Raw genomic sequence first — 25,135 nt, forward strand, 5'->3', positions numbered from 1 at the left:
TCAGAGTAATCAAGTATATCTAAGACAAGTCTGATATTATTTGAGATGTGTCTATTTTTCATAAAACATGATTGTGTCTCGTCGATAATTGTGTCCAAGACCGCTTTAAGCCTTTTAGCAAGCATTATAGCAAGAATCTTATAATCATTATTGAGAAGACAAATAGGCCTCCAATTATCGATGAAAAGCACAATCTTTATTAGACTTAGGAATCAGCGTAATGATACCTTGGGTGAGGCTTTCGATAAATACCTGCAGTAAAAATGGAGCTAGCCGGTTTGAAAAGCATTTATAAAACTCTGGAGATTTATTGTCCTTTGGGAGTTAATGGAGTCAAGAACCTCCTTTAAGGTAAAAGGGGCATCACAGTAAACTTTGTTACCTGAATCAATTGTTTCCAAGTCCTTCACAGAGTTTAGATATAAAGTTGTGGCTGATTCATCATATTTAGAGCTATACAACTTTCCATGGCAGGTCCTACAGATACAGTGCACTTCAACCTCAACTGAGGCCCTTTCAGGCTTTGCATGTGTGCTTTGGTAATGGAAGACTGGAGCTCTTTTGTACAGCAAAGCTCTGTAAAGTGTTCTTCTCAATGTTTTTTCATGAAACTGGCACTCCTCTGGCCTGACCCCCTGGCACAAGACTTGTGCAAAAAGTCCGCAGCTGCTCATGGACTGCTGCATCTGCACGGCAGGCCTTTTAATACAGAACAGAAGAGCTTGTGGGCGAAGCAACCAGGACAGTTTTTGCTCTGTGCTCTTGTTTGTTTTGCTGTTCAGGCTGTCGTAAACACACACCTCATAGGGTCCACAGAAAATATTGCTTGCTGTGATCCAATGGTTGTCGTTGATATTGAGCACTTGAATAAATGGTTTCTGTGGTGTCCCAACGACACCCCCCTGCTGAAGAGACTGATATATTTGATTATATTTATACTATGTATAAAGAATTGTTCTTTGTCATGAGTGACATAGTCTTCATTATCACTCCAACTGTCACCGTCGTCTTTTTGGACCTGCAAGACAAAAGTAGTAATTTAGGAGACTGTATTTTGTTTGTAAAGTATTTAGCCACATTTTTTTGTGTAATAATTTCAGATTAAACATTTGCGATGGTTTTGTAAAAATGGTTACTGCAGTATACATAGTTCTACATGTGTACCATATGTATTAAATGTAAATAATTATAATAACTGTAATTCCTTACATCTTCCTCTTTGTTGATGTCGTCATTGTGAACAACTCTCACATCCTGTGCATCTTCATAATCTTGTATTAAGACCTTTGGCTGTGCATCCTCTCCTGTTATATCCTTATTATTTTGTATGTTGTATATCTTCTGTTCATCTTCCTCCTCTGGTAGCAGTTCTGGAACATCATTGCTGTCCACAACAGTGTCAGACTGCGCTGTATCTCCACCTGAAGCCTGATTAGAAACATGACATACAGTTTTACTTATTTAACAAAGTAATTTAAGTGAAAAAACTAAAAACATATTACAGAGACTATATCATGACTCAGCAATGCTATGGACACATGCAAGGATATTGAGCTGTGTGCTTCTCTGAGATGGCCTGTTGTTTAATTTCACATTAATTGTCTAAGTTCTCTGAAAATTACTACAATAAAACTGAAATATACTACTTACTCCTTGTGGTCTATGTTGTCCAACCCTCTGTGTTTCCCAAATAAACTTAATACATATCTGATGTAGCCTAATATAATTTCTAGAATTATTTAAAATGATTTAACAGAACTATGTGTGACTATCTTGTGAAAATCCTTTGCACAGCGAATTACATAATGAAGACATTAGTTATGACTCTAGTTAAACAATTCAAAATATCATTTCTTTTTCTTGGCGAAACTTAATCATTGTAATGTACATCAATCATGTATTATATATGTAAACATCAGCATGGTATAATGCTCTTATACCTAAACTGAACTGTCAATATTGTACGGCTCTAAGTATAGTATCTATCAAGCTACATATAACACAATAATATTAAGAAATATTTAATTTGCTGTATCATAGTAATTCCAATTTTTTCTAAAAAAGTTGGAGTGCACGCAAATAATGGAGAGATACAGTATATTTAACACCATAAAACAAGAGCTAAAAAATATATATATTACTCAGGAGCATCTGGGCAACAGCTTGAAAAAGGACAACATGTTTGTTTTGTTCATGGCTGCGCTGTTTCTTACCTTGCTCTACGTTGACTTTACTAGTTCCAGCTTCACCGTCACCACCTTTTTTTAAATATTTGTTTAGAAAATCTCTAAGGCCTCTATTTTCTTCTTCTCTTCTTCTCTTCTTCTCTTTTCTTTACTTTTCTGAGCACCGGACTTGTGCTGACTGGACATTTTTAGCGTACTGAACTTCAAATGACAACATCAAATTTTGATCAGTGGCCAAACCATTTTTGTGTTGGGGGTGGGGGGGTTCTTGACCACTATTTCAAGAGCGATTAGTAAGAAAACAATTAAAAGCTTTTATGTAACTCAAATATTACACATTTTTTCCACAAACAGGCCTATTTTGAAAAATGATTCCATAATTTAATTTAATTTTATTTTCTGGGCCCCCCCCTATCCTGGGCCCGGGACAACAGACCCGTTTGTCCCCCCCTATCGGCGGGCGTGCATATAAATAACATCACCATAGTCCAGGACTGGCAAGAAAGTGGCACTGATCAGCTTCCTCCTAGCTTGGAGAGTAAAACAGGATTTATTTCTAAAATAAAAACCAAGCTTTACTCTCAGCTTTCTCACCAAATTATCTATATGAGCTTTGAAGGTAAGCTTTTCATCAAAACAAAGCAACCTGTGTTGCTTTGTTTGTTGTAAAGCAACACAGGTGAACAGCAGCTGGTTTCAGTGGTTGGATGTGTGATGTCCGGTGCACTGATGATGTGAGCTAAAAATATATATGAGCTTCACAGAGACGATTTGTCTCCTTCATGTAACTTGTACTCAGACTTGACAGACAGAGGTGTCAGGTTTCCCATCAGTTTAGTATCAAAAATATTATTAGAGTATTAATATTAGATCTCTGGCACATCCCAAAGCCTAATGAACCATGGATGGACACAAGCGGATTACCATCTTATTCATTGGTAAATTAATCTTTTTCTGGTCATAGCCTGTTTTATATGGCTGTTAATATGAATGTGTAGATATTTGCACTGTTTGATAACCATATGGCACTTATTGTTAAACTTATTCAATTTATTGTAAATAACTGAACACAAATTCAATATTCTGTACCTAATAATCTGGTCAACGAGGTTCTTTTTTTTTCAGTGAAACCTGTATGAATATTCAAAAAACTGCTGACCGGTCAATAATAATTATAAATGTGCCTTTCAATTTTGCAACTTTGGAATCGCTGTGTTTAAAACATAAAACTCACTTAAAATGTAAAAAAAAGAAAGAACTGTGCTAAACTGACATCGTTGTTTTATTATATATATTAACTTATAAAGTAATAGTAATAAGATCAATAGAAATAGACATCTATAAACAAAAATAATGAATAAGGAAACAAAAAAAGAAATGTACAGCTTGTCACTGAGCTGTTTACACAGTTGTTTTTCTAAGTGAGACAGGAAACAAACACATGCAAAACCAATTTAGAACAGTACAGGAAACGTAATGGCACTGAGTCATATCTGACTTTCAGAAATGAAATTGATCATGTCCAAAAGAACTTGAGCCCAAGAACCTGAAATACCACAAAGTTAACATCTCTTAGTTTATGTACTGATCAAATTATTACTGATAATGGTTAAAATACAGGTCATTGGTCATGATTCTAGCTCTATGGTATAGAAGCCCATAGATGACTTTATTAAAATAACAATGTAAACATGAAAACAAAATGTAATTCCACAACAGCATTACCATTTTCCACATATGTATTAGCCATTTGAATAAAAGTGAAGATGCAATAATCCAATTTAGATGTCCATTCTTTCATTTACTCATATGGGTGTTCTATGATCATATTCAAATGAAAATAAGAAAAGCCTTTTCCTGACTGCACTGACTGTTGTCTCACACTATATTTTACAGTTATGATCTCATCTGCTGCTCTGACAGTGATGAAGGACCTGGTGGGCTCTGAGGGAGGATCCATCACTCTACCTGATCCTGTGGGCCAGTCAGGAACTCTTTCACGCGGAGTACTTTGGGAACATAAGGAGTACTATGTTACTATTGCTGAGGTGGATGAGATGACATTTGAGATAGTGAAGGAACGGTTCAAAGACAGAGTTTTCTGGAACAACAAAACTCGTCTATTTGAGATCAAAGGACTTAAGACCAACGACTCAGGAAATTATATCATTGAATCTCATAAAGGAAGAGTTTTTCACAAATCTTATAAACTCACTGTGTATGGTAAGTAGTAATGAAGTATATACTTCTTTATCTGCTTTTTTCTAGTTACTGCACTATTCATCCAGTCATTTACAGTTCCAGCTCTGAGTCATTGTGCTCACATGAAAAAGCTCTCATGAAGAACACATAGTGACAGGGCAATGGAAATGTACAAAATTGAATATGATTAATATTTTCTATGAATAAAAGCTGTGATTAAAAAGTACAATATTTATTGTGCCTGTACCTCCAGTGGGAAGTAGATGCAGATAAAAAGTATCAAGGATAATAACACACAAGATAACCAAAAAGCATACAAATGATTAAATTAAACTAAATCATATGTTGGGATTTAGTTGGGAGCAGGTTTAGCTATATAAGCAATTATAAAAAATATAATAAACAGGGCACCAGCCTGAGATCAGAGACCAATAACCAAACATGAAAATGGTCCTAAAAAAGGAAGCGTTCACCTTCAAAAGGTCAGTATCTAGTAGATTTTAACATTCATAAAGTTAACAGTGACTGCAATTATATGCAGAAAAGCTTTTGTTCTTATTCCAAAAAGACAAAATTGTTCACATGGCTAATTAAAAAGGACTGATATTCCCATTCTTCAAGCAGCCTTGTGTGAAAGTGCAGTTTGAGAAGAGCAGAGCATGATGGGAGTTGAAGTTCATTTGGGGTCCTTTTCTTAACTTGTGCCTGTTATTTGTTATCAGGCTTTGTGACTATGCAGGCCTGTGTTTGTCTCAAGCACATGGTATGAGACCTAACAGTTAAATAGAAAGAACAAGATAATGGTATAGAACATTATGTGTGTGTGTGTGTGTGTGTGTGTGTGTGAGTGTGTGCGTGTGTGCGTGCGTGACCGTGACTAATAGTTAGTGTACACAGTGCCTCTGTAGGTCTGACCTTGTGAGTAATTCTTAATTCCTTTAATGATTCCTCTGCAGACCCTGTACCAACTCCTGCAGTGAACACAGTGAGTGTGAGCACTGACAGCTGCATCTTGCTGTGTTCTGTGGACAAAGCTGAAACCACACTGTTGTGGTACAAAGACGAGGAGATACTGAACCAGAGCAGCTCTGCTCTCTCTCTGCCTCTCACTGTACACAAGCAGGATTTCAGCTCCTCTTATAGATGTGAGGCTGCCAACCCTGCTGAACATAAGACTCTTCATGTAGACATCACAACATCCTGCTGGAACAACACAATCGAAAGTAAGACAATTATACTGCTGAAAATATGATGCTACTGCATGTTTCCAAATTGTATATATTCTGTGGAACAAATCATGTTACTGATGCTCATGTTAAATGTTTCTGACAGGTGACACTAACACCTCCTGGCTGTTCCTGATTCCTCTGCTTGTGTTTGAGAGTGCTGTTGTTGTTTTTATCATTTTGATAAAATGAAGAGCAAGAGGATTTGTGCAGCTGCACCCACAGCACTAAACTGTTCACAATACAGTACCCTTCCCCAAGATTTTGATATTCTGTTCTCCAGCTTCCCAAAAACAAGAGCAGTTTAACCATGTCCAAATTCGCTCAATACTACTGGACATTTAATATTGAGAAATTGCTCTATTGAGTCAAATATGAGGTGGCAGATGTAGCGGACGCAGCATCAGTACGGCTCAGAACATCATCTGGTCAGAGTCACCTTTGACCCTGGGATGAGTAAATTGGACCAGATCAAGGTTTGATATAGAGACTGATATGGTCTCTCTCTTGGACAAACAAAGATCCATTAACATTCCATGGAGCAACCAAAAGTGACAAGAACTACGTAAAAGTAACGAAAGACAGATTTTGGTGCTTCCTTTGGACATCATAATTTATCGGAGACTTTTCTACCAACAGATTGGAGTCACACAGACCGCCGTCATACATTAAAAGGCACATTCCTGAATTCCCCCTCTCTCTCAACACAGAGCATGAAAGTGAGAATTAGTGTTGAAACTCATACAAATACATCTTAGTAAATAGTATGGTTTAAACAATACCAATTACTTCTATCAGTATCAATTACCTAAAGAAACCTCCATTGTAACAGCTATTACAGCCATCACAGATAAATGGGTATTTGAAGAACTGTCATTATACTTTCTCTTTTCAGAAACACAAATGTTAGTATGAGAATGTTACTTAATGTGAGAAAGTGTTACATTGATGTTATGCTTACATTATGGTGATAATCAATTATCTATCATACAGGGTAGAATAACAATGTGATCATGCTTGATCATATTAATCCTTTTCGGGTTTTAATGAATCAAGCTGATGTTATATTAATGCCAGAATGATACATCCTGTGTGCTGTGTTACTATGTTATAGTATGTATTTTATAATCAGGATTAAATACTGAATGAATGATGATGATGAAAAGTTTCACGGTAAAAAGCTGGAAATTAGATCCTCATAGTAGTTTTGATGAATCTGATTGGCTGACACACAAGCCCTCCCTAGGACAAAAACCATCTGAAACCGGCTTTGCTTTGCTTCAGGTTTTGCTCTGCCCAACTTCTCTTTTTTCTTCGCCACACGCATTCTTACTTTTGTCACCTTATCTTATTCTTTTAATATTTAATTATTTGATTAATTAGACAATTAATCAAGTAAATAAGTATTTCCTCAAAAACATGAGGTGGTGCCCTGATAACGATAGCTTATACATTCAAAACATCCAAAATTGCTACACAGATACATGTCTACTTTGTTCAAGAAAGCAAAACTCTCATGAAACTCTCACCACTTCACCAAAAAGCAAGGTGTGAATGCCAATTGCTCCAAGGATGACGGCCATAATGAAGTAACATTAAGACCAAACTCTTTTGAAAAAAATGACAATTTAACATACCAGTGGATGGTGATGGATCGCTTGTTACAGTTTCATTTTTACTGAAACAAGTCCACATTTGCCCACAAAATATGTGCCAAATTAAACAGTAGCTCCTAATTTTACTTTATTTTTAAAATATCATCCATGTTGTTTGCCTTACACCCATAAACAAGTCCTATTATAAATGTTATATTTTCCTTATTTCTCCCAAGATTTGGAAGCCTAATTTTATTTACTTAGTGACTTTTAAACTCATATTTATATTACACATATTTATTATAGCTCTACATGGACTTTAATAATCACTGCACCTTTCTTCTGTAAAAGAGAAGCAGTGGCATGGACCAAATGAGACAGGTTGCACCAAATACATTTCTTACTGGTGTGCTTGTATACAACTTAAAGAAATAATACCCACTTGTTTTCCCTTCTTGGTGAGTTTTGGCCAATCAGCTGTGTATCATCATATCTGACTGTGTGAAAACATTTTGTATGAATCTGTGAAAATGTTTTGATCGAATGAGTTAAAAAAAAAAAGATCAGATCATATAGATTTAATTCATGCATCTATCAGGAGATCTGTGGCTGTGCATGACGTTTAGTGAGAAAATAAAAAAAAAATTGAAAAATGAGGTAAAGCACAGTAAGAAGTAAGAAGTAACAACTGTTTTTGAACCATGAAAAACTGCTGTTCATTGAAATACTCTGATTGTGTGATGTCATACTTAATGTCAGATCAAATATTTCTCATGTAACAACATACTTACATATTTTACACATTTTTGTAAACAATCTATGCTCACAAATAAACACATCAGTTGTGTTGTTACCAGGCCAGCTGACAGTCTTGCCTGGGCCCGGGACGAGATAATCTTAGATGGGCCCCCACGCACCCGGATCTCTCCTTTTCCCTTGCTCTTCCTCTCCTCTCCTCTAGTTTGAACAAACTACATTTCTACCCCTGGAGAAATGTAGTTTGTAAAACTACAGCTAAAAAAAGAAGCTTTAGCAACTACTTATACTCATTATAATCAACATGTGGTGTATATGAAACTAAATATAATAGCCTACAAAAAATTCACATGCCAGCAGAAATATGCCTCTCAACTCAGTATTATTTTTTTAAAGAAAAAAAGCTGGTCAACATACTGTAGGTTCACCACAGACATGTTGGGTAATCTATAGACATGTTGGGTAATATAAAGAGAAAATGAAAATCCTACCCCAATACCCACATGTAAATCAGAAATGTAAATCAGTCAACAAAAAATGTAATAAAAAACCCAAAGAGGTAGACATATTCTAGATCGGTGTGTCTTGAACGACAATGTTGGCATGTCATGAAGTGATTCATGCCTTTTATCAAAGAGACTTCTGGATCACAATAATGGTAAAATAAAAATTATATTATATAGGTCTTTTTTTAATAAAAAATATTTCATGTGCAGGTGGTCGAGTGGTTAGAGCACATGCCATATACGCTGCTAAATAAAGGCGTCTATGCCAACAAAATCTTAAAAAAATAAAATAATAATATTTCATGTTATTGACCAAAATTGTAGTTTGTAAATTGAGTTTAACTACAAAAAATGACCCAAAAAGTAGTTGAAATACTTGACGCAGCACAACATATGAATGTAGTTTAACTACCAGCAAGTTACAGCTAATTGTAGTTAAGCTGTGTAGTTCAACTACATGTAGTTTAAGTCTCCCCAACACTGCCTCTCCTCTGCTCTTCCTACTCCTACTCTATCAGACTCAGTCATTTTAGTTGGCCATAATGCAAATATCTGATCAGTCTCTGATCCATCCTGCTCAGACTCTCTGACGGGGCAGCGAGCCCCTCCCGTTCCACTGTGACTCTCTCTCTCTTCTCTCTCACCGGTAGCCTGACTCTGTCCCTCCGTTGCGGGGCAGCTCTCCCGCATCACTCTCTCGGTCACCTGACTGCAGCTGGTACAAGGCTGCCGGTAAACGTTGGCTGCGCTGTTTCTTACCTTGCTCTACGTTGACTTTACTAGTTCCAGCTTCACCGTCACCACCTTTTTTAAAATATTTGTTTAGAAAATCTCTAAGGCCTCTATTTTCTTCTTCTTCTCTTCTTCTCTTTTCTTTACTTTTCTGAGCACCGGACTTGTGCTGACTGGACATTTTTAGCGTACTGAACTTCAAATGACAACATCAAATTTTAATCAGTGGCCAAACCATTTTTGTGTTGAGGGTGGGGGGGTTCTTGACCACTATTTCAAGAGTGATTAGGAAGAAAACAATTAAAAGCTTTTATGTAACTCAAATATTACAATTGTTTTCCACAAATAGGCTTATTTTGAAAAAATTATTCCATAATTTAATGTGGGCCCAGTTCTGGGCCCCCCCCTACCCTGGGCCCGGGACAACAGACCCGTTTGTCCCCCCCTATCGGCGGGCGTGGTTGTTACAGTAATGAGTCATTTCTGCTCTGTTATGACTCAGTTGGGGCGAGTGAAGGTGAGAAACATTAAATGTGTTCAGCACTGAATGACACAGTTAAATAAGTGCTTTGCAGACAGAAGATGCCAGTGTGGAAGACAAACTGCTCCTCTCTGCAGGCTCTTCTAACACGCTCCAGGATTTGGAGCACACTGAATGTTTGATTAAGTAATAGCTTTTTAAACAAATCAAAATCTGTTATATTTAGTGCAATAAAGCAGCAGTGATACTCAGGTCTGTCACTTGTTATTCCTCCTTTCTTGTTTTTCGCCTCCTAATGGAAACAGAGTTGGTGTGTTTCTGCTGTAATGAGAAAATAAAATCATTTAACATTTGATCCTCTGTGTACAGTCTAAACTATGACTGTCCATTACATTAGAGAGATGTGTACATTAGAACAGTTACTTCAGGATCCTTCCTGTGTATGGGTTTAGGGTTTGAACACCTAGTGAGTCATGGCCATAAACTAGTCAAACTGAAGAAAAAAAAAAGATAAGTGTTTCATCAATGTTGGTGTATGTAGAGCTGTGATGGTTTGGAAAAACTTTCCAAATATTTAGTATAGGGAACTTTTGTGTCCAACTGACTAATGGGGGCAACATTTCTTTTAAATCAGTCCAGTATTGAGTGACAGCACTTCAGCCAACAGGTGTGAAACAGGATGCCTGTTTTGCCATTGACAGGCTAAGATTGTTATAAAAAAGTGTCTGATAACATTATAGAAAGGACCATAGAGAAAAATAAGACCTTTTTCTTTCTCTTTCTCTAAATCAGATCTTTGTTTTTTCATATAATCAAGTGTTGTTCAAGGAGGAGTCTGGCAGCCATGAGTTACACTGAGTTAGAGAAACGAGTGGTGGGAGATTTGTTGTGTTGGAATAAAGAAAGTCACAGCTGAGCTGGTTACACAAAATAACAAACACACCCAATGAAGAGAAAGGTAAAGAAAAAGCTTTTACTTCTCAGTATGGTGCTTTCCATAATGTTGTCAGACAGTTTTAATCAGTTTTAATAACAATCTGAGCCTGTCAATGGCAAAACAGGCATCCTGTTTCACACCTGTTGAGCCCTGTCCAGTTACATTGAGCCTGTTTCACACCTGCCACCTGCCCACTGAAGGACTCTCCATCAAAATGTACCCGCTTCCACAGGGAACTGTGCCCTCCCCTCTACTGTTCACCCTCTACAATGCTGAGTCATGCCACATGTAGAAGTTTTCTGATGATACTGCAATAGTGGGGTGTATTAGGGATGGACAGGAGGGTGAGTACAGGAGCCTGGTGGAGGACTTTGGGAAATGGTGCAGAACAAACCACCTGCAGCTGAATGCCACCAAGACCAAGGAGATGGTTGTGGACTTCAGGAGGTCCAGCCCCCCTTTGCTACCAGTCTCCATTGAGGGGATTAATGTGGAGGTAGTCAGGAACTACAAATACCTGGGGCTGCATCTGGACAATGAACTGGACTGGTCAGCAAACACAGAAGCAGTCTACAGGAAGGGGCAGAGCCGGCTCTATTTCCTCAGGAGACTGGGGTCCTTTAACATCTGGAGCAAACTCCTCTTGATGTTTTACCAGTCTGTCATGGCCAGTGTCCTCTTTTATGCTGTGGTGTGCTGGGGAGGCAGCACAAGGACGCTGGGTGACTGGACAGGCTGGTGAGGAAGGCTGGCTCTGTTGTTGGCGTTGAGCTGTAGTCCCTGACATCAGTGGCAGAAAACAGCAATATGCTGTCAATAATGGACAAGGACCGCCACCCCCTGGGCAGCACTTTAACTGGACAGAGGAGGATGTTCAGTGGCAGACTTCTGTCGCTGTCATGCTCAACGAACAGGTCGAGGAGGTCCTTTGTCCCCGGAGCCATCCAGCTATATAGCTCCACAATGTACTTGACTTTTCTCCTTTTTATGGACTGACTGACTGTACGACCTGACTTAATATTGGCTACTGAATGTCTTAATTTCCTTTGGGATTAATAAAGTATCTATCTATCTATCTATCTATCTATCTATCTATCTATCTATCTATCTATCTATCTATCTATCTATCTATCTATCTATCTATCTATCTATCTATCTATCTATCTATCTATCTATCTATCTATCTATCTATCTATCTATCTATCTATCTATCTAGTTTTGTTTTGTTAGATCTCTGTCACTTCCTAAAATCCAAACTTTATCCACTGCCATTCACTTTGCAAAAAATAGCAGTGATAATAGTCTGATAGTAGGATGGAAAGGTGGCTCTGACTTACACACACATCATATACGTGGGATCACCATCACAGCCAATAGGTGATATAATGTGTCTGTGTTATTATTCACTTGCAGAGATAAATGTAAGCCCAAAAACTACTAAGTAAGTGATGTGTCTCAGTGCCACCTCTCTCTCTCTCTCTCTCTCTCTCTCTCTCTCTCTCTCTCTCTCTCTCTCTCTCTCTCTCTCTCTCTCTCTCTCTCTCTCTCTCTCTCTCTCTCTGCCCTACACACACACACACACACACACACACACACACACACACACACACACACACACACACACACACACACACACACACACACACAGCTTGATTGATTGCAGCACTGTTTCTTAAAGCCCTGTGTGCACTAATGGAGCAGCAGCGCCCTCTGTTGGTGACATCACAGAAGAAAAGGTTTACAGCACCTGGTATTCCATAGCAGTCTCCCATCCAAGTACTAACCAGGCCCGACCCTGCTTAGTTTACGAGATCAGACGAGATTGGGCGTGTTTTTTTTAATTTTTTATCTTTTATTATAAAAAAAAACGTTAATTTACAATCCAACATCATATGACATACAGCTTTCACACACATAAAAAAAAGCAACAAAACAACCACACACAAAAAATTAGAAGCTCCTTCATAATTGAGATCCACACTTCAAAAAAACACTGAGGGTTAGAAATTTAAACATACTAGACATAAATCACACCAAAAAAAAAACAGAAATCAAACAAACACAAAACAACCTATGTCCCAAAAACTAAATCAAATAACCCCAACACTAAAGAAGCCCCATCAATAGATATCCACACACAAGATACAACACAACCCAAAAAAGAAAAAAACAAAACAAAACAAAAAGAGTAAAAATACAATAAAAACATAAGCCAATAAAACACTCACAACCATCCGTTACAGCCAATAACACCAGACATGAACAACAATAAAGACGAGTTTCAGAAAAATCCAAAAACAAAACCCACCACTTTAAAAAAAATAAATCACATAACACCTCCAAATAAAAAGGAGGAAAAAAAACATAATCTACAAATAAAACAGCATCCCTAAATAGTCCAAAAAACAAAAAACGAAGAAAACACACAATCATAACCAAAATCGAAAAATTCCTCCCACAAATAACAAACACAAAATCAGAAACCTAAGTACTGACACATCCATCAAACCCATTATTAATCTCCCCAATCCCAAAGTAAATCACCTCTATCATCTAAAGATATGAGAGCATTGTCTTTGAGAAAAAGCAGAGTGAAGTTTGCACTACTGTGCACCTTTCTAAAACGCACATGTTTCTTCACCATATTTTTAAAGATTGGCCACACAAGATGGATTTTATGGTCAAAATGTGCCATGTTTCTCCTAGCCTTAACAGCCAAACGTGCGTAACTTAACAGAAAACGACACAATGCTGCATTCTTCACTCTACTTTTGTCCCACACCCCAAAAAGAAAAAAAACATCCCAAGAATCAGTCACATCCCAAATAAAACCCAATTTATCTCTCAAACAATCTTTCATATGTCACACTGTCTATCAATATTTTTATCCAATTGGTGCAAAATGACATTTGTGAAAACCTTGTTATGTCTAATCTTAAAATCATTATCTTCTGCCTCAATACTATTACCCTTAATCTGCCATGTACTCCAAAATAAAGCAGCATCCAATGATGGAAAAACTTTTGTCCAATAAGATAAGGATGCAGGCTTCTGCACAACCTCCAACAAAAACTTGTCATAAATAAACTTACTTGTAATTAACTCAAATTGTTTCCATTCATCACCTTTGCAAAAACACAAGGTTGGTTGAACATTACTACAATTTGGAACTACAGTATTCTTAATCATAGCAGACCATTTTAGAGGCAAATTTGTTTGAATCACCCAATAGTACGCTAAGACAGCCTTCATTGTGACATCATTATCAACATCCTTAACACCATCATAAATAACCTGAGGCGGATAAAACCCCGGCAACACCTTATACATTATATCCTTAAGTTGTTTAAATCCTGCTCTCAACATTTTCAAATTATACAATAAAGAACCCTGTCTCACAATATATTTGTTTAGAAAAATAGGCACACCAAATACTTTTATCATCAGTCTCATTTGTATTATTAACTGATTTTATTACTGTCATCGACACCCCACATCAGCTGGTCAGCTCAGTTGGTTCGAGATCAGGTGATTCACTTGGCCAGTCGAACATATTCCACCTCTTGACCTGTTAAGTTTTCCTCAAGCACAAGGACGCATATAAACTTGTACAATGAGTCCACCTCATTAAGTTTTTCTTATTACTGCAGCACAGACAGAAAAACATGTTGAAACTCTGCTCCATGTATGTGTGACACTATCAAACACCAGTAGAGCAAACAGCACACGTGCAGCAGTACCTACCTGTCATCTCTACAGTGAGTGCACTGATGAGCCTGTAATTGTTCAGATCGAGTAAATCTCTTCCCACACTGGTCACAGGTGTAAGGCTTTTCTTCAGTGTGATTGTTCTGATGCCTCTTAAACATTCTAGATTGAGTGAAACTTCTCCCACAATCCTCACAAGTGTAAGGCTTTTCTCCAGTATGAGTGTGCTGATTAAGCTTCAAACACACTGAGAAAGAGATGCTCTCCTGACACTGGACTGGAGTGGTGGTGTTTCTCCACCGTGTCGGCAAGCTCGTTCAGATTCATTTGTCCTCCCATGAAACTCTCCTCATCCTCACTGTGAGGTCCAGCTGCTACTGTAACTGTCTCTGATATGCAAAGATAGAAGAAGAGACAGACACACGAGTGTTACAGGATAGTAGACACATAGTTACATAGTCACATCGTAGTGAATAGTTTTCTATTACAAAACAGACACACATTTTTTTTTAAATCTTCTTGTATGCGTTAAAATGTATTAATTGATAACACGGCCTAAAGCATCAATGGTGTTGCTATGGTTACAGGAAATTTAGCCTTGAGCACATTCCTCCATCTGTTGTCATAGAGAATAGAGACAGTAAGATGAGGAAAACCCACAGAAAACAGCAATTACAACAATGCACTAGTAAAAGTTATTGTCAACCACAGAGAGTCATTGATGAGAATGAACAAACTCGGTAAATGATCACTGGTAAGTGGTCATGGGTCAGAAAAGACAAATGCATGTAGTAACACAAAGGCATTTTGAATTCAGCAGTGTGTTTCCCATGTGAGTAAATAAACTTATATAATAAGTAAATAAAACTAAATCAACTACAGATCAGTTGATTTCACCACATAACAAAAAGAGTTTGTACAGAGTAACTTAAGGTAGACTATATCTGTCAGTCAGTCTTCAGCTGCCAAACATTGTCTTTTGTTGTTTGTCTTGATTTCAGTTTTCTAATTGATCCTCTATTCTACAGACCATCAACTACAAGTAGAACACAGCTGAACAAAATCTGTTATCTCCCACCGTTTCTGTGCTCATGTAGTTTCACACACTGCTGCAGGTGAGCTGAATCTTCACGGAGTTGCAGGTTTGACAGACACGCGGACGTTTCCACGGCAACCACGATTTAATCCGACCCACAATTTTAAAAAAAATGATATCTAAAAGCTTTTGAAAATAAACTCGAAACATTGGAGTCCTGAAAGTAAAGATAACTATAGCTATAATTGTGACAACAACGATGTGAGCGTCCACACTGAGAATGATAACATCCTTTAAACAGCGGTGTCAAGCACGCGCTGAGCGCTCCAGCTGTGTCTGCAGATGATTATCCGCTTACAAAGGTCAGCTAATTTTGCTGTTTTTACATTATAATACAGAACAAAGTTCTAGCATCTTTGTAATAATAAAGAGAGACACACCTATCTAAATAAATCAGCTCTGTCAACCTGCTCTAATTTACAGCGCGTGCCGAGAGAGGAGCAACCCTGCATTATAATAGATCAATAAGGATTTTGATTGACAGGGTGTTTTGATCGTTAATCTAATCACTCTGAAAGTGATTCCAACGATATTGTTATCCTCCATTTGTTCAGTCTGTCCTTTTTTAAGTTTTCAATTTTATTGTTGTATATATATATATATGTTATAATTGCACTTTAGGGTACTTTTATTTAGTTTTAATTGTATTGTTGTATAAATATAGTTTTTTTTTTATCATATCACTATCTTTTAGAACTGCTGTAGCAATGAATTTTCCCCACTGTTGGATCAATAAATGTATCTTATCTTATCTTATAGTTGTGGTGTGGACTTCTCCATACACTCGAATTAAAACGTTAGCCTATAGTTATCATTCTCAACTAAATACACTATAAACTATATACTATAAACTGAATGGTGTTTCAATAAACGATGTAAAAATCTAACAGTGTTTTGCAGACTCGACTGTTACCTGCGTGAAGTTTGAAGAAGGAGCTGAATGTAATTAATGTATTATATTTGTTTCATTCACTAGTCTCTCCTGATTAAATTACCTTCCTTGCTACCCCACACCCCTCCTCCTTCTTTCTTTTTTTCTTTCTCTCGCTTTCTTATTTTGGGATGTTGGGATCATGGTGCGACATTTCACTGTAACTACTATAGTGGAACGTTGTTTGATTATAGTGAAGCATCAGCGGCATGTTGGAGCGAGTATCAACTTCTTTATAAAATATGTGTTTTCTAATCTTTCATTTTGGGTTAAATGTTCTCCACAAATCATCATTATTTATTTATTGAAATGAAACCATGTGAGAAGTTTAGAGGGAAAAATCACTATTTGGTGGAGCTGTTAACAACTCATAGACATCTGAAATGTGAGCCTGACTACACACTGCTTTTTGTAAGACATCAAAAGACAAAAAGGTTGGAAACCACTGCTTTCATCTTTAACAATGTGTTGTATTTTAAAAGCTTGTTATATTATCCAGTGTGTCAAATCTCCATCTGAAAAGTGTCAAATAACTCTAGAGGAATAGAAAATATAATATTCAAATATTGTGGAGAGGAAGTGTAAAGTATGTAAATACTCCAATAAAGCACTTCCAAAATGCTGGTGACGGAGCGGATCATTTTAACTACAGTATTTATGGCATTTTAACGTATTTCAAGGCACACTGTACTTGAGACATTTTAAACATATCATCCAGTTTTTTTGTTTTGTTTTTAACTAAAAAAATGTTAAAAGAAAAATACTGGTGCTGCTGCTGATAATTGCTCTTAGGATCATGATTGCTGTTGCTACAATCACATTTAATCAATATTTTGGGGCTGTCATGTGTTATTCAGTGTAACGAAGTAATGTCATACAGTATAGCACCAGTATTTATTTATAACTTTCCTTTTTTGACTCATGGGACAAAAACAAACCTGCAAAGATGAAGTAAAAGATATTATTGAACATTTTTGTATTTATTTCAGTGGAAGGCAGTAAATGATAAATGTTTAAAAAAAAATTAGATGACGTATCAAACACGTATTCAAATACTCATCAAACGTTGTATTAAACAAATCATATAGTCTACATTGAACATAAAAAAAAGCCTTTTAGGGAACTGTACTTAATTTTTTTTCTACTTTGAAAACCTCAAACGTCTTTGAATAATTAACCCATGTCATTTGTTGTATTGCAGGTTAACAGGTTAATATAACGTATAATAACGCTTTATCAACCTGTGTCATTTGTTGTATTGCAGGTTCACATATAACGTATAATAACGCTTTATCAACCTGTGTCATTTGTTGTATTGCAGGTTCACATATAACGTATAATAACGCTTTACCAATCTATGTCGTTTGTTGCATTGCAGGTTAACATAGGTTGATAACGTAGATTATACGTTACATTGTGAACCAGCGCACAAAATCCGAGTACAATCTGTATGTAGGCTATCCATATGGTCCCGTTTAGGATCCATGTGTATCCATCTGGTCCCGTTTAGGATCCATGTGTATCCATATGGTCCCGTTGATGATACTGGTGTATCCATCTGGTCCCGTTTAGGATCCATGTGTATCCATATGGTCCCGTTGATGATACTGGTGTATCCATCTGGTCCCGTTTAGGATCCATGTGTATCCATATGGTCCCGTTGAGGATACTGGTGTATCCATCTGGTCCCGTTTAGGATCCATGTGTATCCATCTGGTCCCGTTGAGGATCCATGTGTATCCATATGGTCCCGTTGAGGATACTGGTGTATCCATCTGGTCCCGTTTAGGATCCATGTGTATCCATCTGGTCCCGTTGAGGATCCTGGTGTATCCATCTGGTCCAGTTGAGGATCCTGGTGTATCCATCTGGTCCCGTTGAGGATCCATGTGTATCCATCTGGTCCCGTTGAGGATCCATGTGTATCCATCTAGTCCCATTGAAGATCCTGGTGTATCCATCCGGTCCCGTTGAGGATCCTGGTGTATCCATCCGGTCCCGTTGAGGATCCTGGGGTATCCAGCTTCGAGTTCACCAGAGACTCCCCTGTGCCCTGCGGACCGAGGACAGGACCAGGGTCCGGGTTGGGACCAGCAGAGTCTCCAGTGTTCTACCAGACTGATTGCAGCTAGTTCTATATCAAACCTCGGATGGGACATCATTTGTGACATAATTTGTGACGGTGACGTCATAATCATGTGTAACATACGCATTACGTCATCGCAATCGAAATTTCAGGACAATATGTGGTGCATGGCGTCACATATTTAATGAAATTACGAACTGTGATTATGACGTCACTGGCGTTATATATATATATATATATATATATATATATATATATATATATATATGTTAATCGACCCAATATAAAGAGGGTATCTCACATTTTATGTCATGTACATTAAATGTTAAAAAAAAATTAGATGACGCATCAAACACGTATTCAAATACTCATCAAAACGTTGTATTAAACAATTCATATAGTCTAAATTAAACATAAAAAAGCCTTTTAGGGAACTGTACTTAATTTTTTTTTCTACTTTGAAATCAAACGTCTTTGAATAATTAACCCATGTCATTTGTTGTATTGCAGGTTAACATATAACGTATAATAACGCTTTATCAACCTATGTCATTTGTTGTATTGCAGGTTCACATATAACGTATAATAACGCTTTATCAACCTATGTCGTTTGTTGCATTGCAGGTTAACATAGGTTGATAACGTAGATTATACGTTACATTGTGAACCAGCGCACAAAATCCGAGTACAATCTGTATGTAGGCTATCCATCTGGTCCCGTATAGGATCCATGTGTATCCATCTGGTCCCGTTTAGGATCCATGTGTATCCATATGGTCCCGTTGATGATACTGGTGTATCCATCTGGTCCCGTTTAGGATCCATGTGTATCCATATGGTCCCGTTGAGGATACTGGTGTATCCATATGGTCCCGTTGAGGATACTGGTGTATCCATCTGGTCCCGTTTAGGATCCATGTGTATCCATATGGTCCCGTTGAGGATACTGGTGTATCCATCTGGTCCCGTTTAGGATCCATGTGTATCCATATGGTCCCGTTGAGGATACTGGTGTATCCATCTGGTCCCGTTTAGGATCCATGTGTATCCATATGGTCCCGTTGAGGATACTGGTGTATCCATCTGGTCCCGTTGAGGATCCATGTGTATCCATATGGTCCCGTTGAGGATCCATGTGTATCCATCTGGTCCCGTTGAGGATCCTGGTGTATCCATCTGGTCCCGTTGAAGATCCTGGTGTATCCATCTGGTCCCGTTGAAGATCCTGGTGTATCCATCTGGTCCCGTTGAGGATCCTGGTGTATCCATCTAGTCCCATTGAAGATCCTGGTGTATCCATCCGGTCCCGTTGAGGATCCTGGTGAATCCATCCGGCTTCGAGTTCACCAGAGACTCCCCTGTGCCCTGCGGACCGAGGACAGGACCAGGGTCTCCAGTGTTCTACCAGACTGATTGCAGCTAGTTCTATATCAAACCTCGGATGGGACATCATTTGTGACATAATTTGTGACAGTGACGTCATAATCATGTGTGTAACATGCACATGACGTCACCGCAATCGAAATTTCAGGACAATATGTGGTGCATGACGTCACATATTTAATGAAATTACGAACTGTGATTATGACGTCACTGGCGTTATTTTTATATATATATATATATATATATATATATATATATATATATATATATATATATATATATATATATATATATATATATATATATATATATATATATATGTTAATCGACCCAATATAAAGAGGGTATCTCACATTTTCTAGCCATAGTTGTCTATAGCCTCTGTGACGCAGATACATACTATGCACCTCTATAAAGGAGTCAGAAGACCACCAGCTGCGCTCCTTGGTGCTTTGCACACTAGACTCATACTATATGCGCACGTACACATAACATGTGAGCTGCAAGTGTATAATAACACAGACACATTATATCACCCATTGGCTGTGATGGTAATCCCACGTATATGATGTGTGTGTAAGTCAGAGCCACCTTTCCATCCTACTATCAGACTATTATCACTGCTATTTTTTGCAAAGTGAATGGCAGTGGATAAAGTTTGGATTTTAGGAAGTGACAGAGATCAACAGAAACAAAACTATATACAAAGTCAAATAAAATCTCTCCAAAGCAAAGAGAAATTCCTATGAAAGTAATGTTAAAGTATATCATATGTTTAGTGGACGAGGTCACATTATCCACGACTCAGATGGAGTGAGGAACTGTCAGTGGTGTCACAGCATCTTTAAACGGACTGCTATCCTCAACGACACTGACGTCACATCTCACCTGACATCACTGGTTACACGAAGCAATCAATGGCGTCATGTGACACATTTTAAGTCAATGACGTCAAATAACCAATTTTTGGTCAATCACGTCAAAACCCAATTTTCAGTAAATGACGTAAAAAAAACAATTTACAGTCAATGACGTCTATATAAACAATTTTCTTCCAACCCAGCTGCCGAGGTGGGACTACTATGCCTCTTTCTTTTCCCAGCAACATATTCAAGTGCTTCACTCCCTTGGGACGCGGGGAGAGTTAAGTTCTTTTATCACACCAGGTTGAGCCTTGCTGGGATCCCAGGTGTAGCTGGTAGACCCACCTTGGTGTGTGTGTTTGTGCATGCGTGTGTGCGTGCGTGTGTGTGTCTATGTGTGTGTGTGTGTGTGTGTGTGTGTGTGTGTGTGTGTGTGTGTGTTGGTATAGAGTGAGTCTATACGTCTTCTACACAAAAAGATGTGCGCTCATTGGTCCTTTGCACACTAGACTGAATGGATTATTGTGTGGCTTAGAAATAATGATAATATGGGTAAATTGGTAGTATACGGTAAATAGAAGAGATAACAAATAGTATTTGAAGGCTTTGTAGATAGGAATGATGTGGTATAAAATGGAAAGATTAGGTACATGTGTCTGATGGTATGGTGATATCTGTCATATGTGACACTGAATAGGAAAGTGTAAAACATAACATTAGATTTCCTTGAATGACAAGGATCGGGTATAACGGGCCTGGACGCATCTTTAAATAGACCTTTTGCAGCCAGTGTTGTTGCTTACAGCCATACCACCCTGAACACGCCCGATCTCGTCTGATCTCGTCTGATCTCGGAAGCTAAGCAGGGTCGGGCCTGGGAATACCAGTTGCTGTAAATTTTTCTTCTGTGCTGTCACCAACAGAGGGCGCTGCTGCTCCATTAACGGCTTTAAGTCATTCAACCTGTGTGTGTGTGTGTGTGTGTGTGTGTGTGTGTGTGTGTGTGTGTGTGTGTGTGTGTGTGTGTGTGTGTGTGTGTGTGTGTGTGTGTGGCAGATAGACTCAGGTGGCACTGAGACACATCGCTTACTGAGTAGTTTTTGGGCTTACATTTCTCTCTGTTACAGCGTGTAAACAGCCTGCAATCATCCTATATGCACATGTACAAATAACATGTGAGCTGCAAGTGTATAATAACACAGACACATTATATCACCTATTGGCTGTGATGGTAATCCCACGTATATGATGTGTGTGTAAGTCAGAGCCACCTTTCCATCCTACTATCAGACTATTATCACTGCTATGTTTTGCAAAGTGAATGGCAGTGGATAAAGTTTGGATTTTAGGAAGTGACAGAGCTCAACAGAAACAAAAATATATACAAAGTCAAATCAAATCTCTCCAAACCAAAGAGAAATTCCTATGAAAGTAATGTTAAAGTATATCATATGTTTAGTGGACGAGGTCACATTATCCACGACTCAGATGGAGTGAGGAACTGTCAGTGGTGTCACAGCATCTTTAAATGGACTCTCTGCTATCCTCAACGACCATGACGTCACATCTCACCTGACATCACTGGTTATATGAAGCAATCATTTGACTCCCATGGGATTCCCCCCAGTGTGCCACCGCCATTGACTTTGCAACAAACAGCAGTGATAATAGACTGACAGTAGGATTAGAACAACAGTCAGCTGCCCAAATTAACATTGAAATAGTTGTGTCTTGCCATATTAATTCCTCCTGTTCATACTGACCATTATAAGATTCCTTCATAATTCACTTACATTGCAAGTGATTGTGACCAAAATCCACAATCCTGTACAAGAATTTACTTAAAAGTTTATCTGGAGCTAATATAAAGCTTCAGCCATCCAAATTATTCAAATGAATATCTCTTTACTGACAAAGTCACTCCTTGTGTTATTATATTTCCAACGAGCTCAACAGCTAAACACTGTCTGAGGAAACACATAGAGGGAATTTAATGCTAAAAAGACTGTTAATGTGTCAGATATCACTTGATATGACTAACTCAGACTGCTGAAGCTGAACAGAAGCTTCACATCTACTTTAAATGCATTTTTGTACAAACACACTGGATTTTGGTCCCTCATCACTTTCATCAAAAGCACATTTGAAGAAGATATTTTATTAGCCGGCATGAAAAGGAGGAATGATTTCAGTGGAAGGAAACCTCTTTAAATGTTCATATAAGCACCTGACTGCTGTTTTAAAACAGACATGAAAAATTGTGAACCTATCCTTTAATGCTGAATTATCATCAGATCATCATTTGAACTAATGAGTTGATAAATGGGATTTCAGTGTCTGATCTTTTTGTGTGTATGTGTTGGTTTTCCCAGACTCAGGTTTAAATATCCCCAAATTAAAGTCAGAGACAGAACTTTAACCTCATATTCATTCTTTTATTTCATATGTAGTTTGTTGCAGAGCAAAGTCAACACAGCAACAATGTGCATCCTTTCATATACACATGAATACTGTATGACTTGTTTATACACTATGCCAAACATTTGGGGGTAAATCAATTCTCATGTTTGAGTCTCACAGTGGAAATAACAGAAATCCGTTAAAGGTAGTAATATCACCAGAATCATCATATACACTATAGCCGGCAGGTAAAACCAGATAGACCACATCCCCCTTTTCCAGCTGAAGAACCAGTGAATTAGAAACACTTTCGTTGGCATTTGCACTGTAATTATAACTCAACAACATTCTCTTGTCATTGTGATAGATATAAATATTCCTGTATGCGCTACTCCGTCTATCCAGTGTAGTGAATGAGAAGTAGTAGGCTCCTCTGACTGGGGCTGTGAAGAGACCTGCAACAGAGGAGAAAATCAGTGAAGCGTTTTCCTGCTGTTGAACTACCTCTTCTCTAAGTTCAGTACGCTGTTGCTTCTCAATACTTTGGTCAGGCTGCTGTAGGTGGGTTTGTCTAATCTGAAGGAATTGTTGTTCAGTGATCTTGCTTTGTTAACATCACATTACTCAGCGACTGTATAGTCTGTAAAAGTTGAGAGCTCTCAGTTACATATTCAGTGAGTCAGTTTGCATCCCATAAGGTTTATAGAAAGTGATATAACAGAGAGATATAAGTGAGCACCTTAAAACAGACCAAAAGCCTCTCAAAGCCTTTGCAGAACAAATCATTCTCTTGGGTTTTGTAAACTATCTGTAAATGTCTGTGCAAAGGTTTTGAAAAGGTTTCAGAAAACTGTATAAAGGAGAAACTCACTTCATCATGAGAACCTTATCAGTCACCAAATGAAATGTAATTACATAACACAAAATCACACACATGACTCAATGCTGGCAAAGAACAAACGGCCTGGCTCAAACCCTCTGAGAGGACACAGAGAAGCTCCATTAAAAGTGTTATGATGTACTGTAAAAGGTCAAATGGGTGAAATCTTAAAAGGGCCAATTCAAAGAGACATTTCTCCTCCTCAAAAAGTGTGCAGCTGGAGCCATAGTGGAGAAAAAAAGTCATTACAAAAGATGGAGTGAAAGCTGTAACAATGAATACATATTAAAACATCTAACAAACAAATTATAATGAGTTCATTACATTATAATAGTTCATTTGTGTGTGTAGCAGAAAGAGGTGAGTACCTGTAGATGGACTGTAGGCCTGACCAATGTTGGTGATGACTTTACTGAACTTAAGTGTGATGTCAGTATTGAAGGGTCCAATTAGTCCGCTGTCAGTGAGACCAATTGAGAACGCCACCTTTGGTTGGTCTGTGTGAATGTGAGAAGATTCACATAGAGGAAAAAAATAGCTCCACTTATAAACAGTTGATGAACAAATTGTATTGTGGCTTCATAGAAACTGATGTTACTCTGATCCTGTTGCATTATGAATGTTTGAACTGAGCATGGAGCTTGTGTGAGACGGCAGTACAAGCAGGCTGATTACTGGATGAATAGAATAATGATATAAACAGTTTACCTGCATTCTGTCTCTTGAGCTCCTCCACCTCGTTTTCACTGATTTTCAATCTGGCCATCATATCTGTGAACACATTCAACATTTTTAATTTAAAGGAGATAATCTACATAACTGGAACTTGAAATACCTGTACGTGTAGCTAATAATCTAGCAGCTGTGTACTTTGCATATAAACAGTTTACCTGCACTCTCTATCTTGAGCTCCTCCACCTCGTTTTCACTGGTGTTCATTCTGGCCTCCAATACTGTCAACATATTTAACATTAACACTATTGTGAAGTATGTTTATGGTCAGCAGGTTTCAAGTTGTTAACATGATCACTATGGAGGCTGACCTTTGTTCTTATCTTCAACTGATGTTACTCTGTGTAGAAGATCTGCAATAGAAGGCAAAAATTAATCATCAGATTAATAATTGTTCAGCAGGCAGCGCTTTAAAAAAAAACATTTTATTAATAG

At 37.9% G+C, this 25,135-nt stretch overlaps 1 protein-coding gene across 12 annotated transcripts in view; it reads right to left on the minus strand.

The window, feature by feature from the left end:
- Nucleotides 1-23,102: 23,102 nt before the first annotated feature.
- The window catches only part of LOC133996497 (putative leucine-rich repeat-containing protein DDB_G0290503), a 33,530-nt gene continuing 31,497 nt past the window's right edge, over nucleotides 23,103-25,135 (minus strand). For 10 of the 12 annotated variants that reach the window (XM_062436101.1, XM_062436094.1, XM_062436158.1 and 7 more), the window contains 5 exons: nucleotides 25,012-25,053; nucleotides 24,859-24,921; nucleotides 24,677-24,739; nucleotides 24,337-24,465; nucleotides 23,103-23,543 (listed from right to left, as the gene is read on the minus strand). In XM_062436101.1, coding sequence (XP_062292085.1) covers nucleotides 23,263-23,543; nucleotides 24,337-24,465; nucleotides 24,677-24,739; nucleotides 24,859-24,921; nucleotides 25,012-25,053 — 578 coding nt within the window. In that variant the 3' untranslated portion in view covers nucleotides 23,103-23,262. The remainder of the gene's footprint in view (nucleotides 23,544-24,336; nucleotides 24,466-24,676; nucleotides 24,740-24,858; nucleotides 24,922-25,011; nucleotides 25,054-25,135) is intronic. The other 2 variants (XM_062436103.1, XM_062436123.1) reach the window with 2 other exon arrangements.

Source organism: Scomber scombrus, chromosome 2 (genome assembly GCF_963691925.1).
Source record: "Scomber scombrus chromosome 2, fScoSco1.1, whole genome shotgun sequence".
Lineage (NCBI taxonomy): Eukaryota > Metazoa > Chordata > Actinopteri > Scombriformes > Scombridae > Scomber > Scomber scombrus.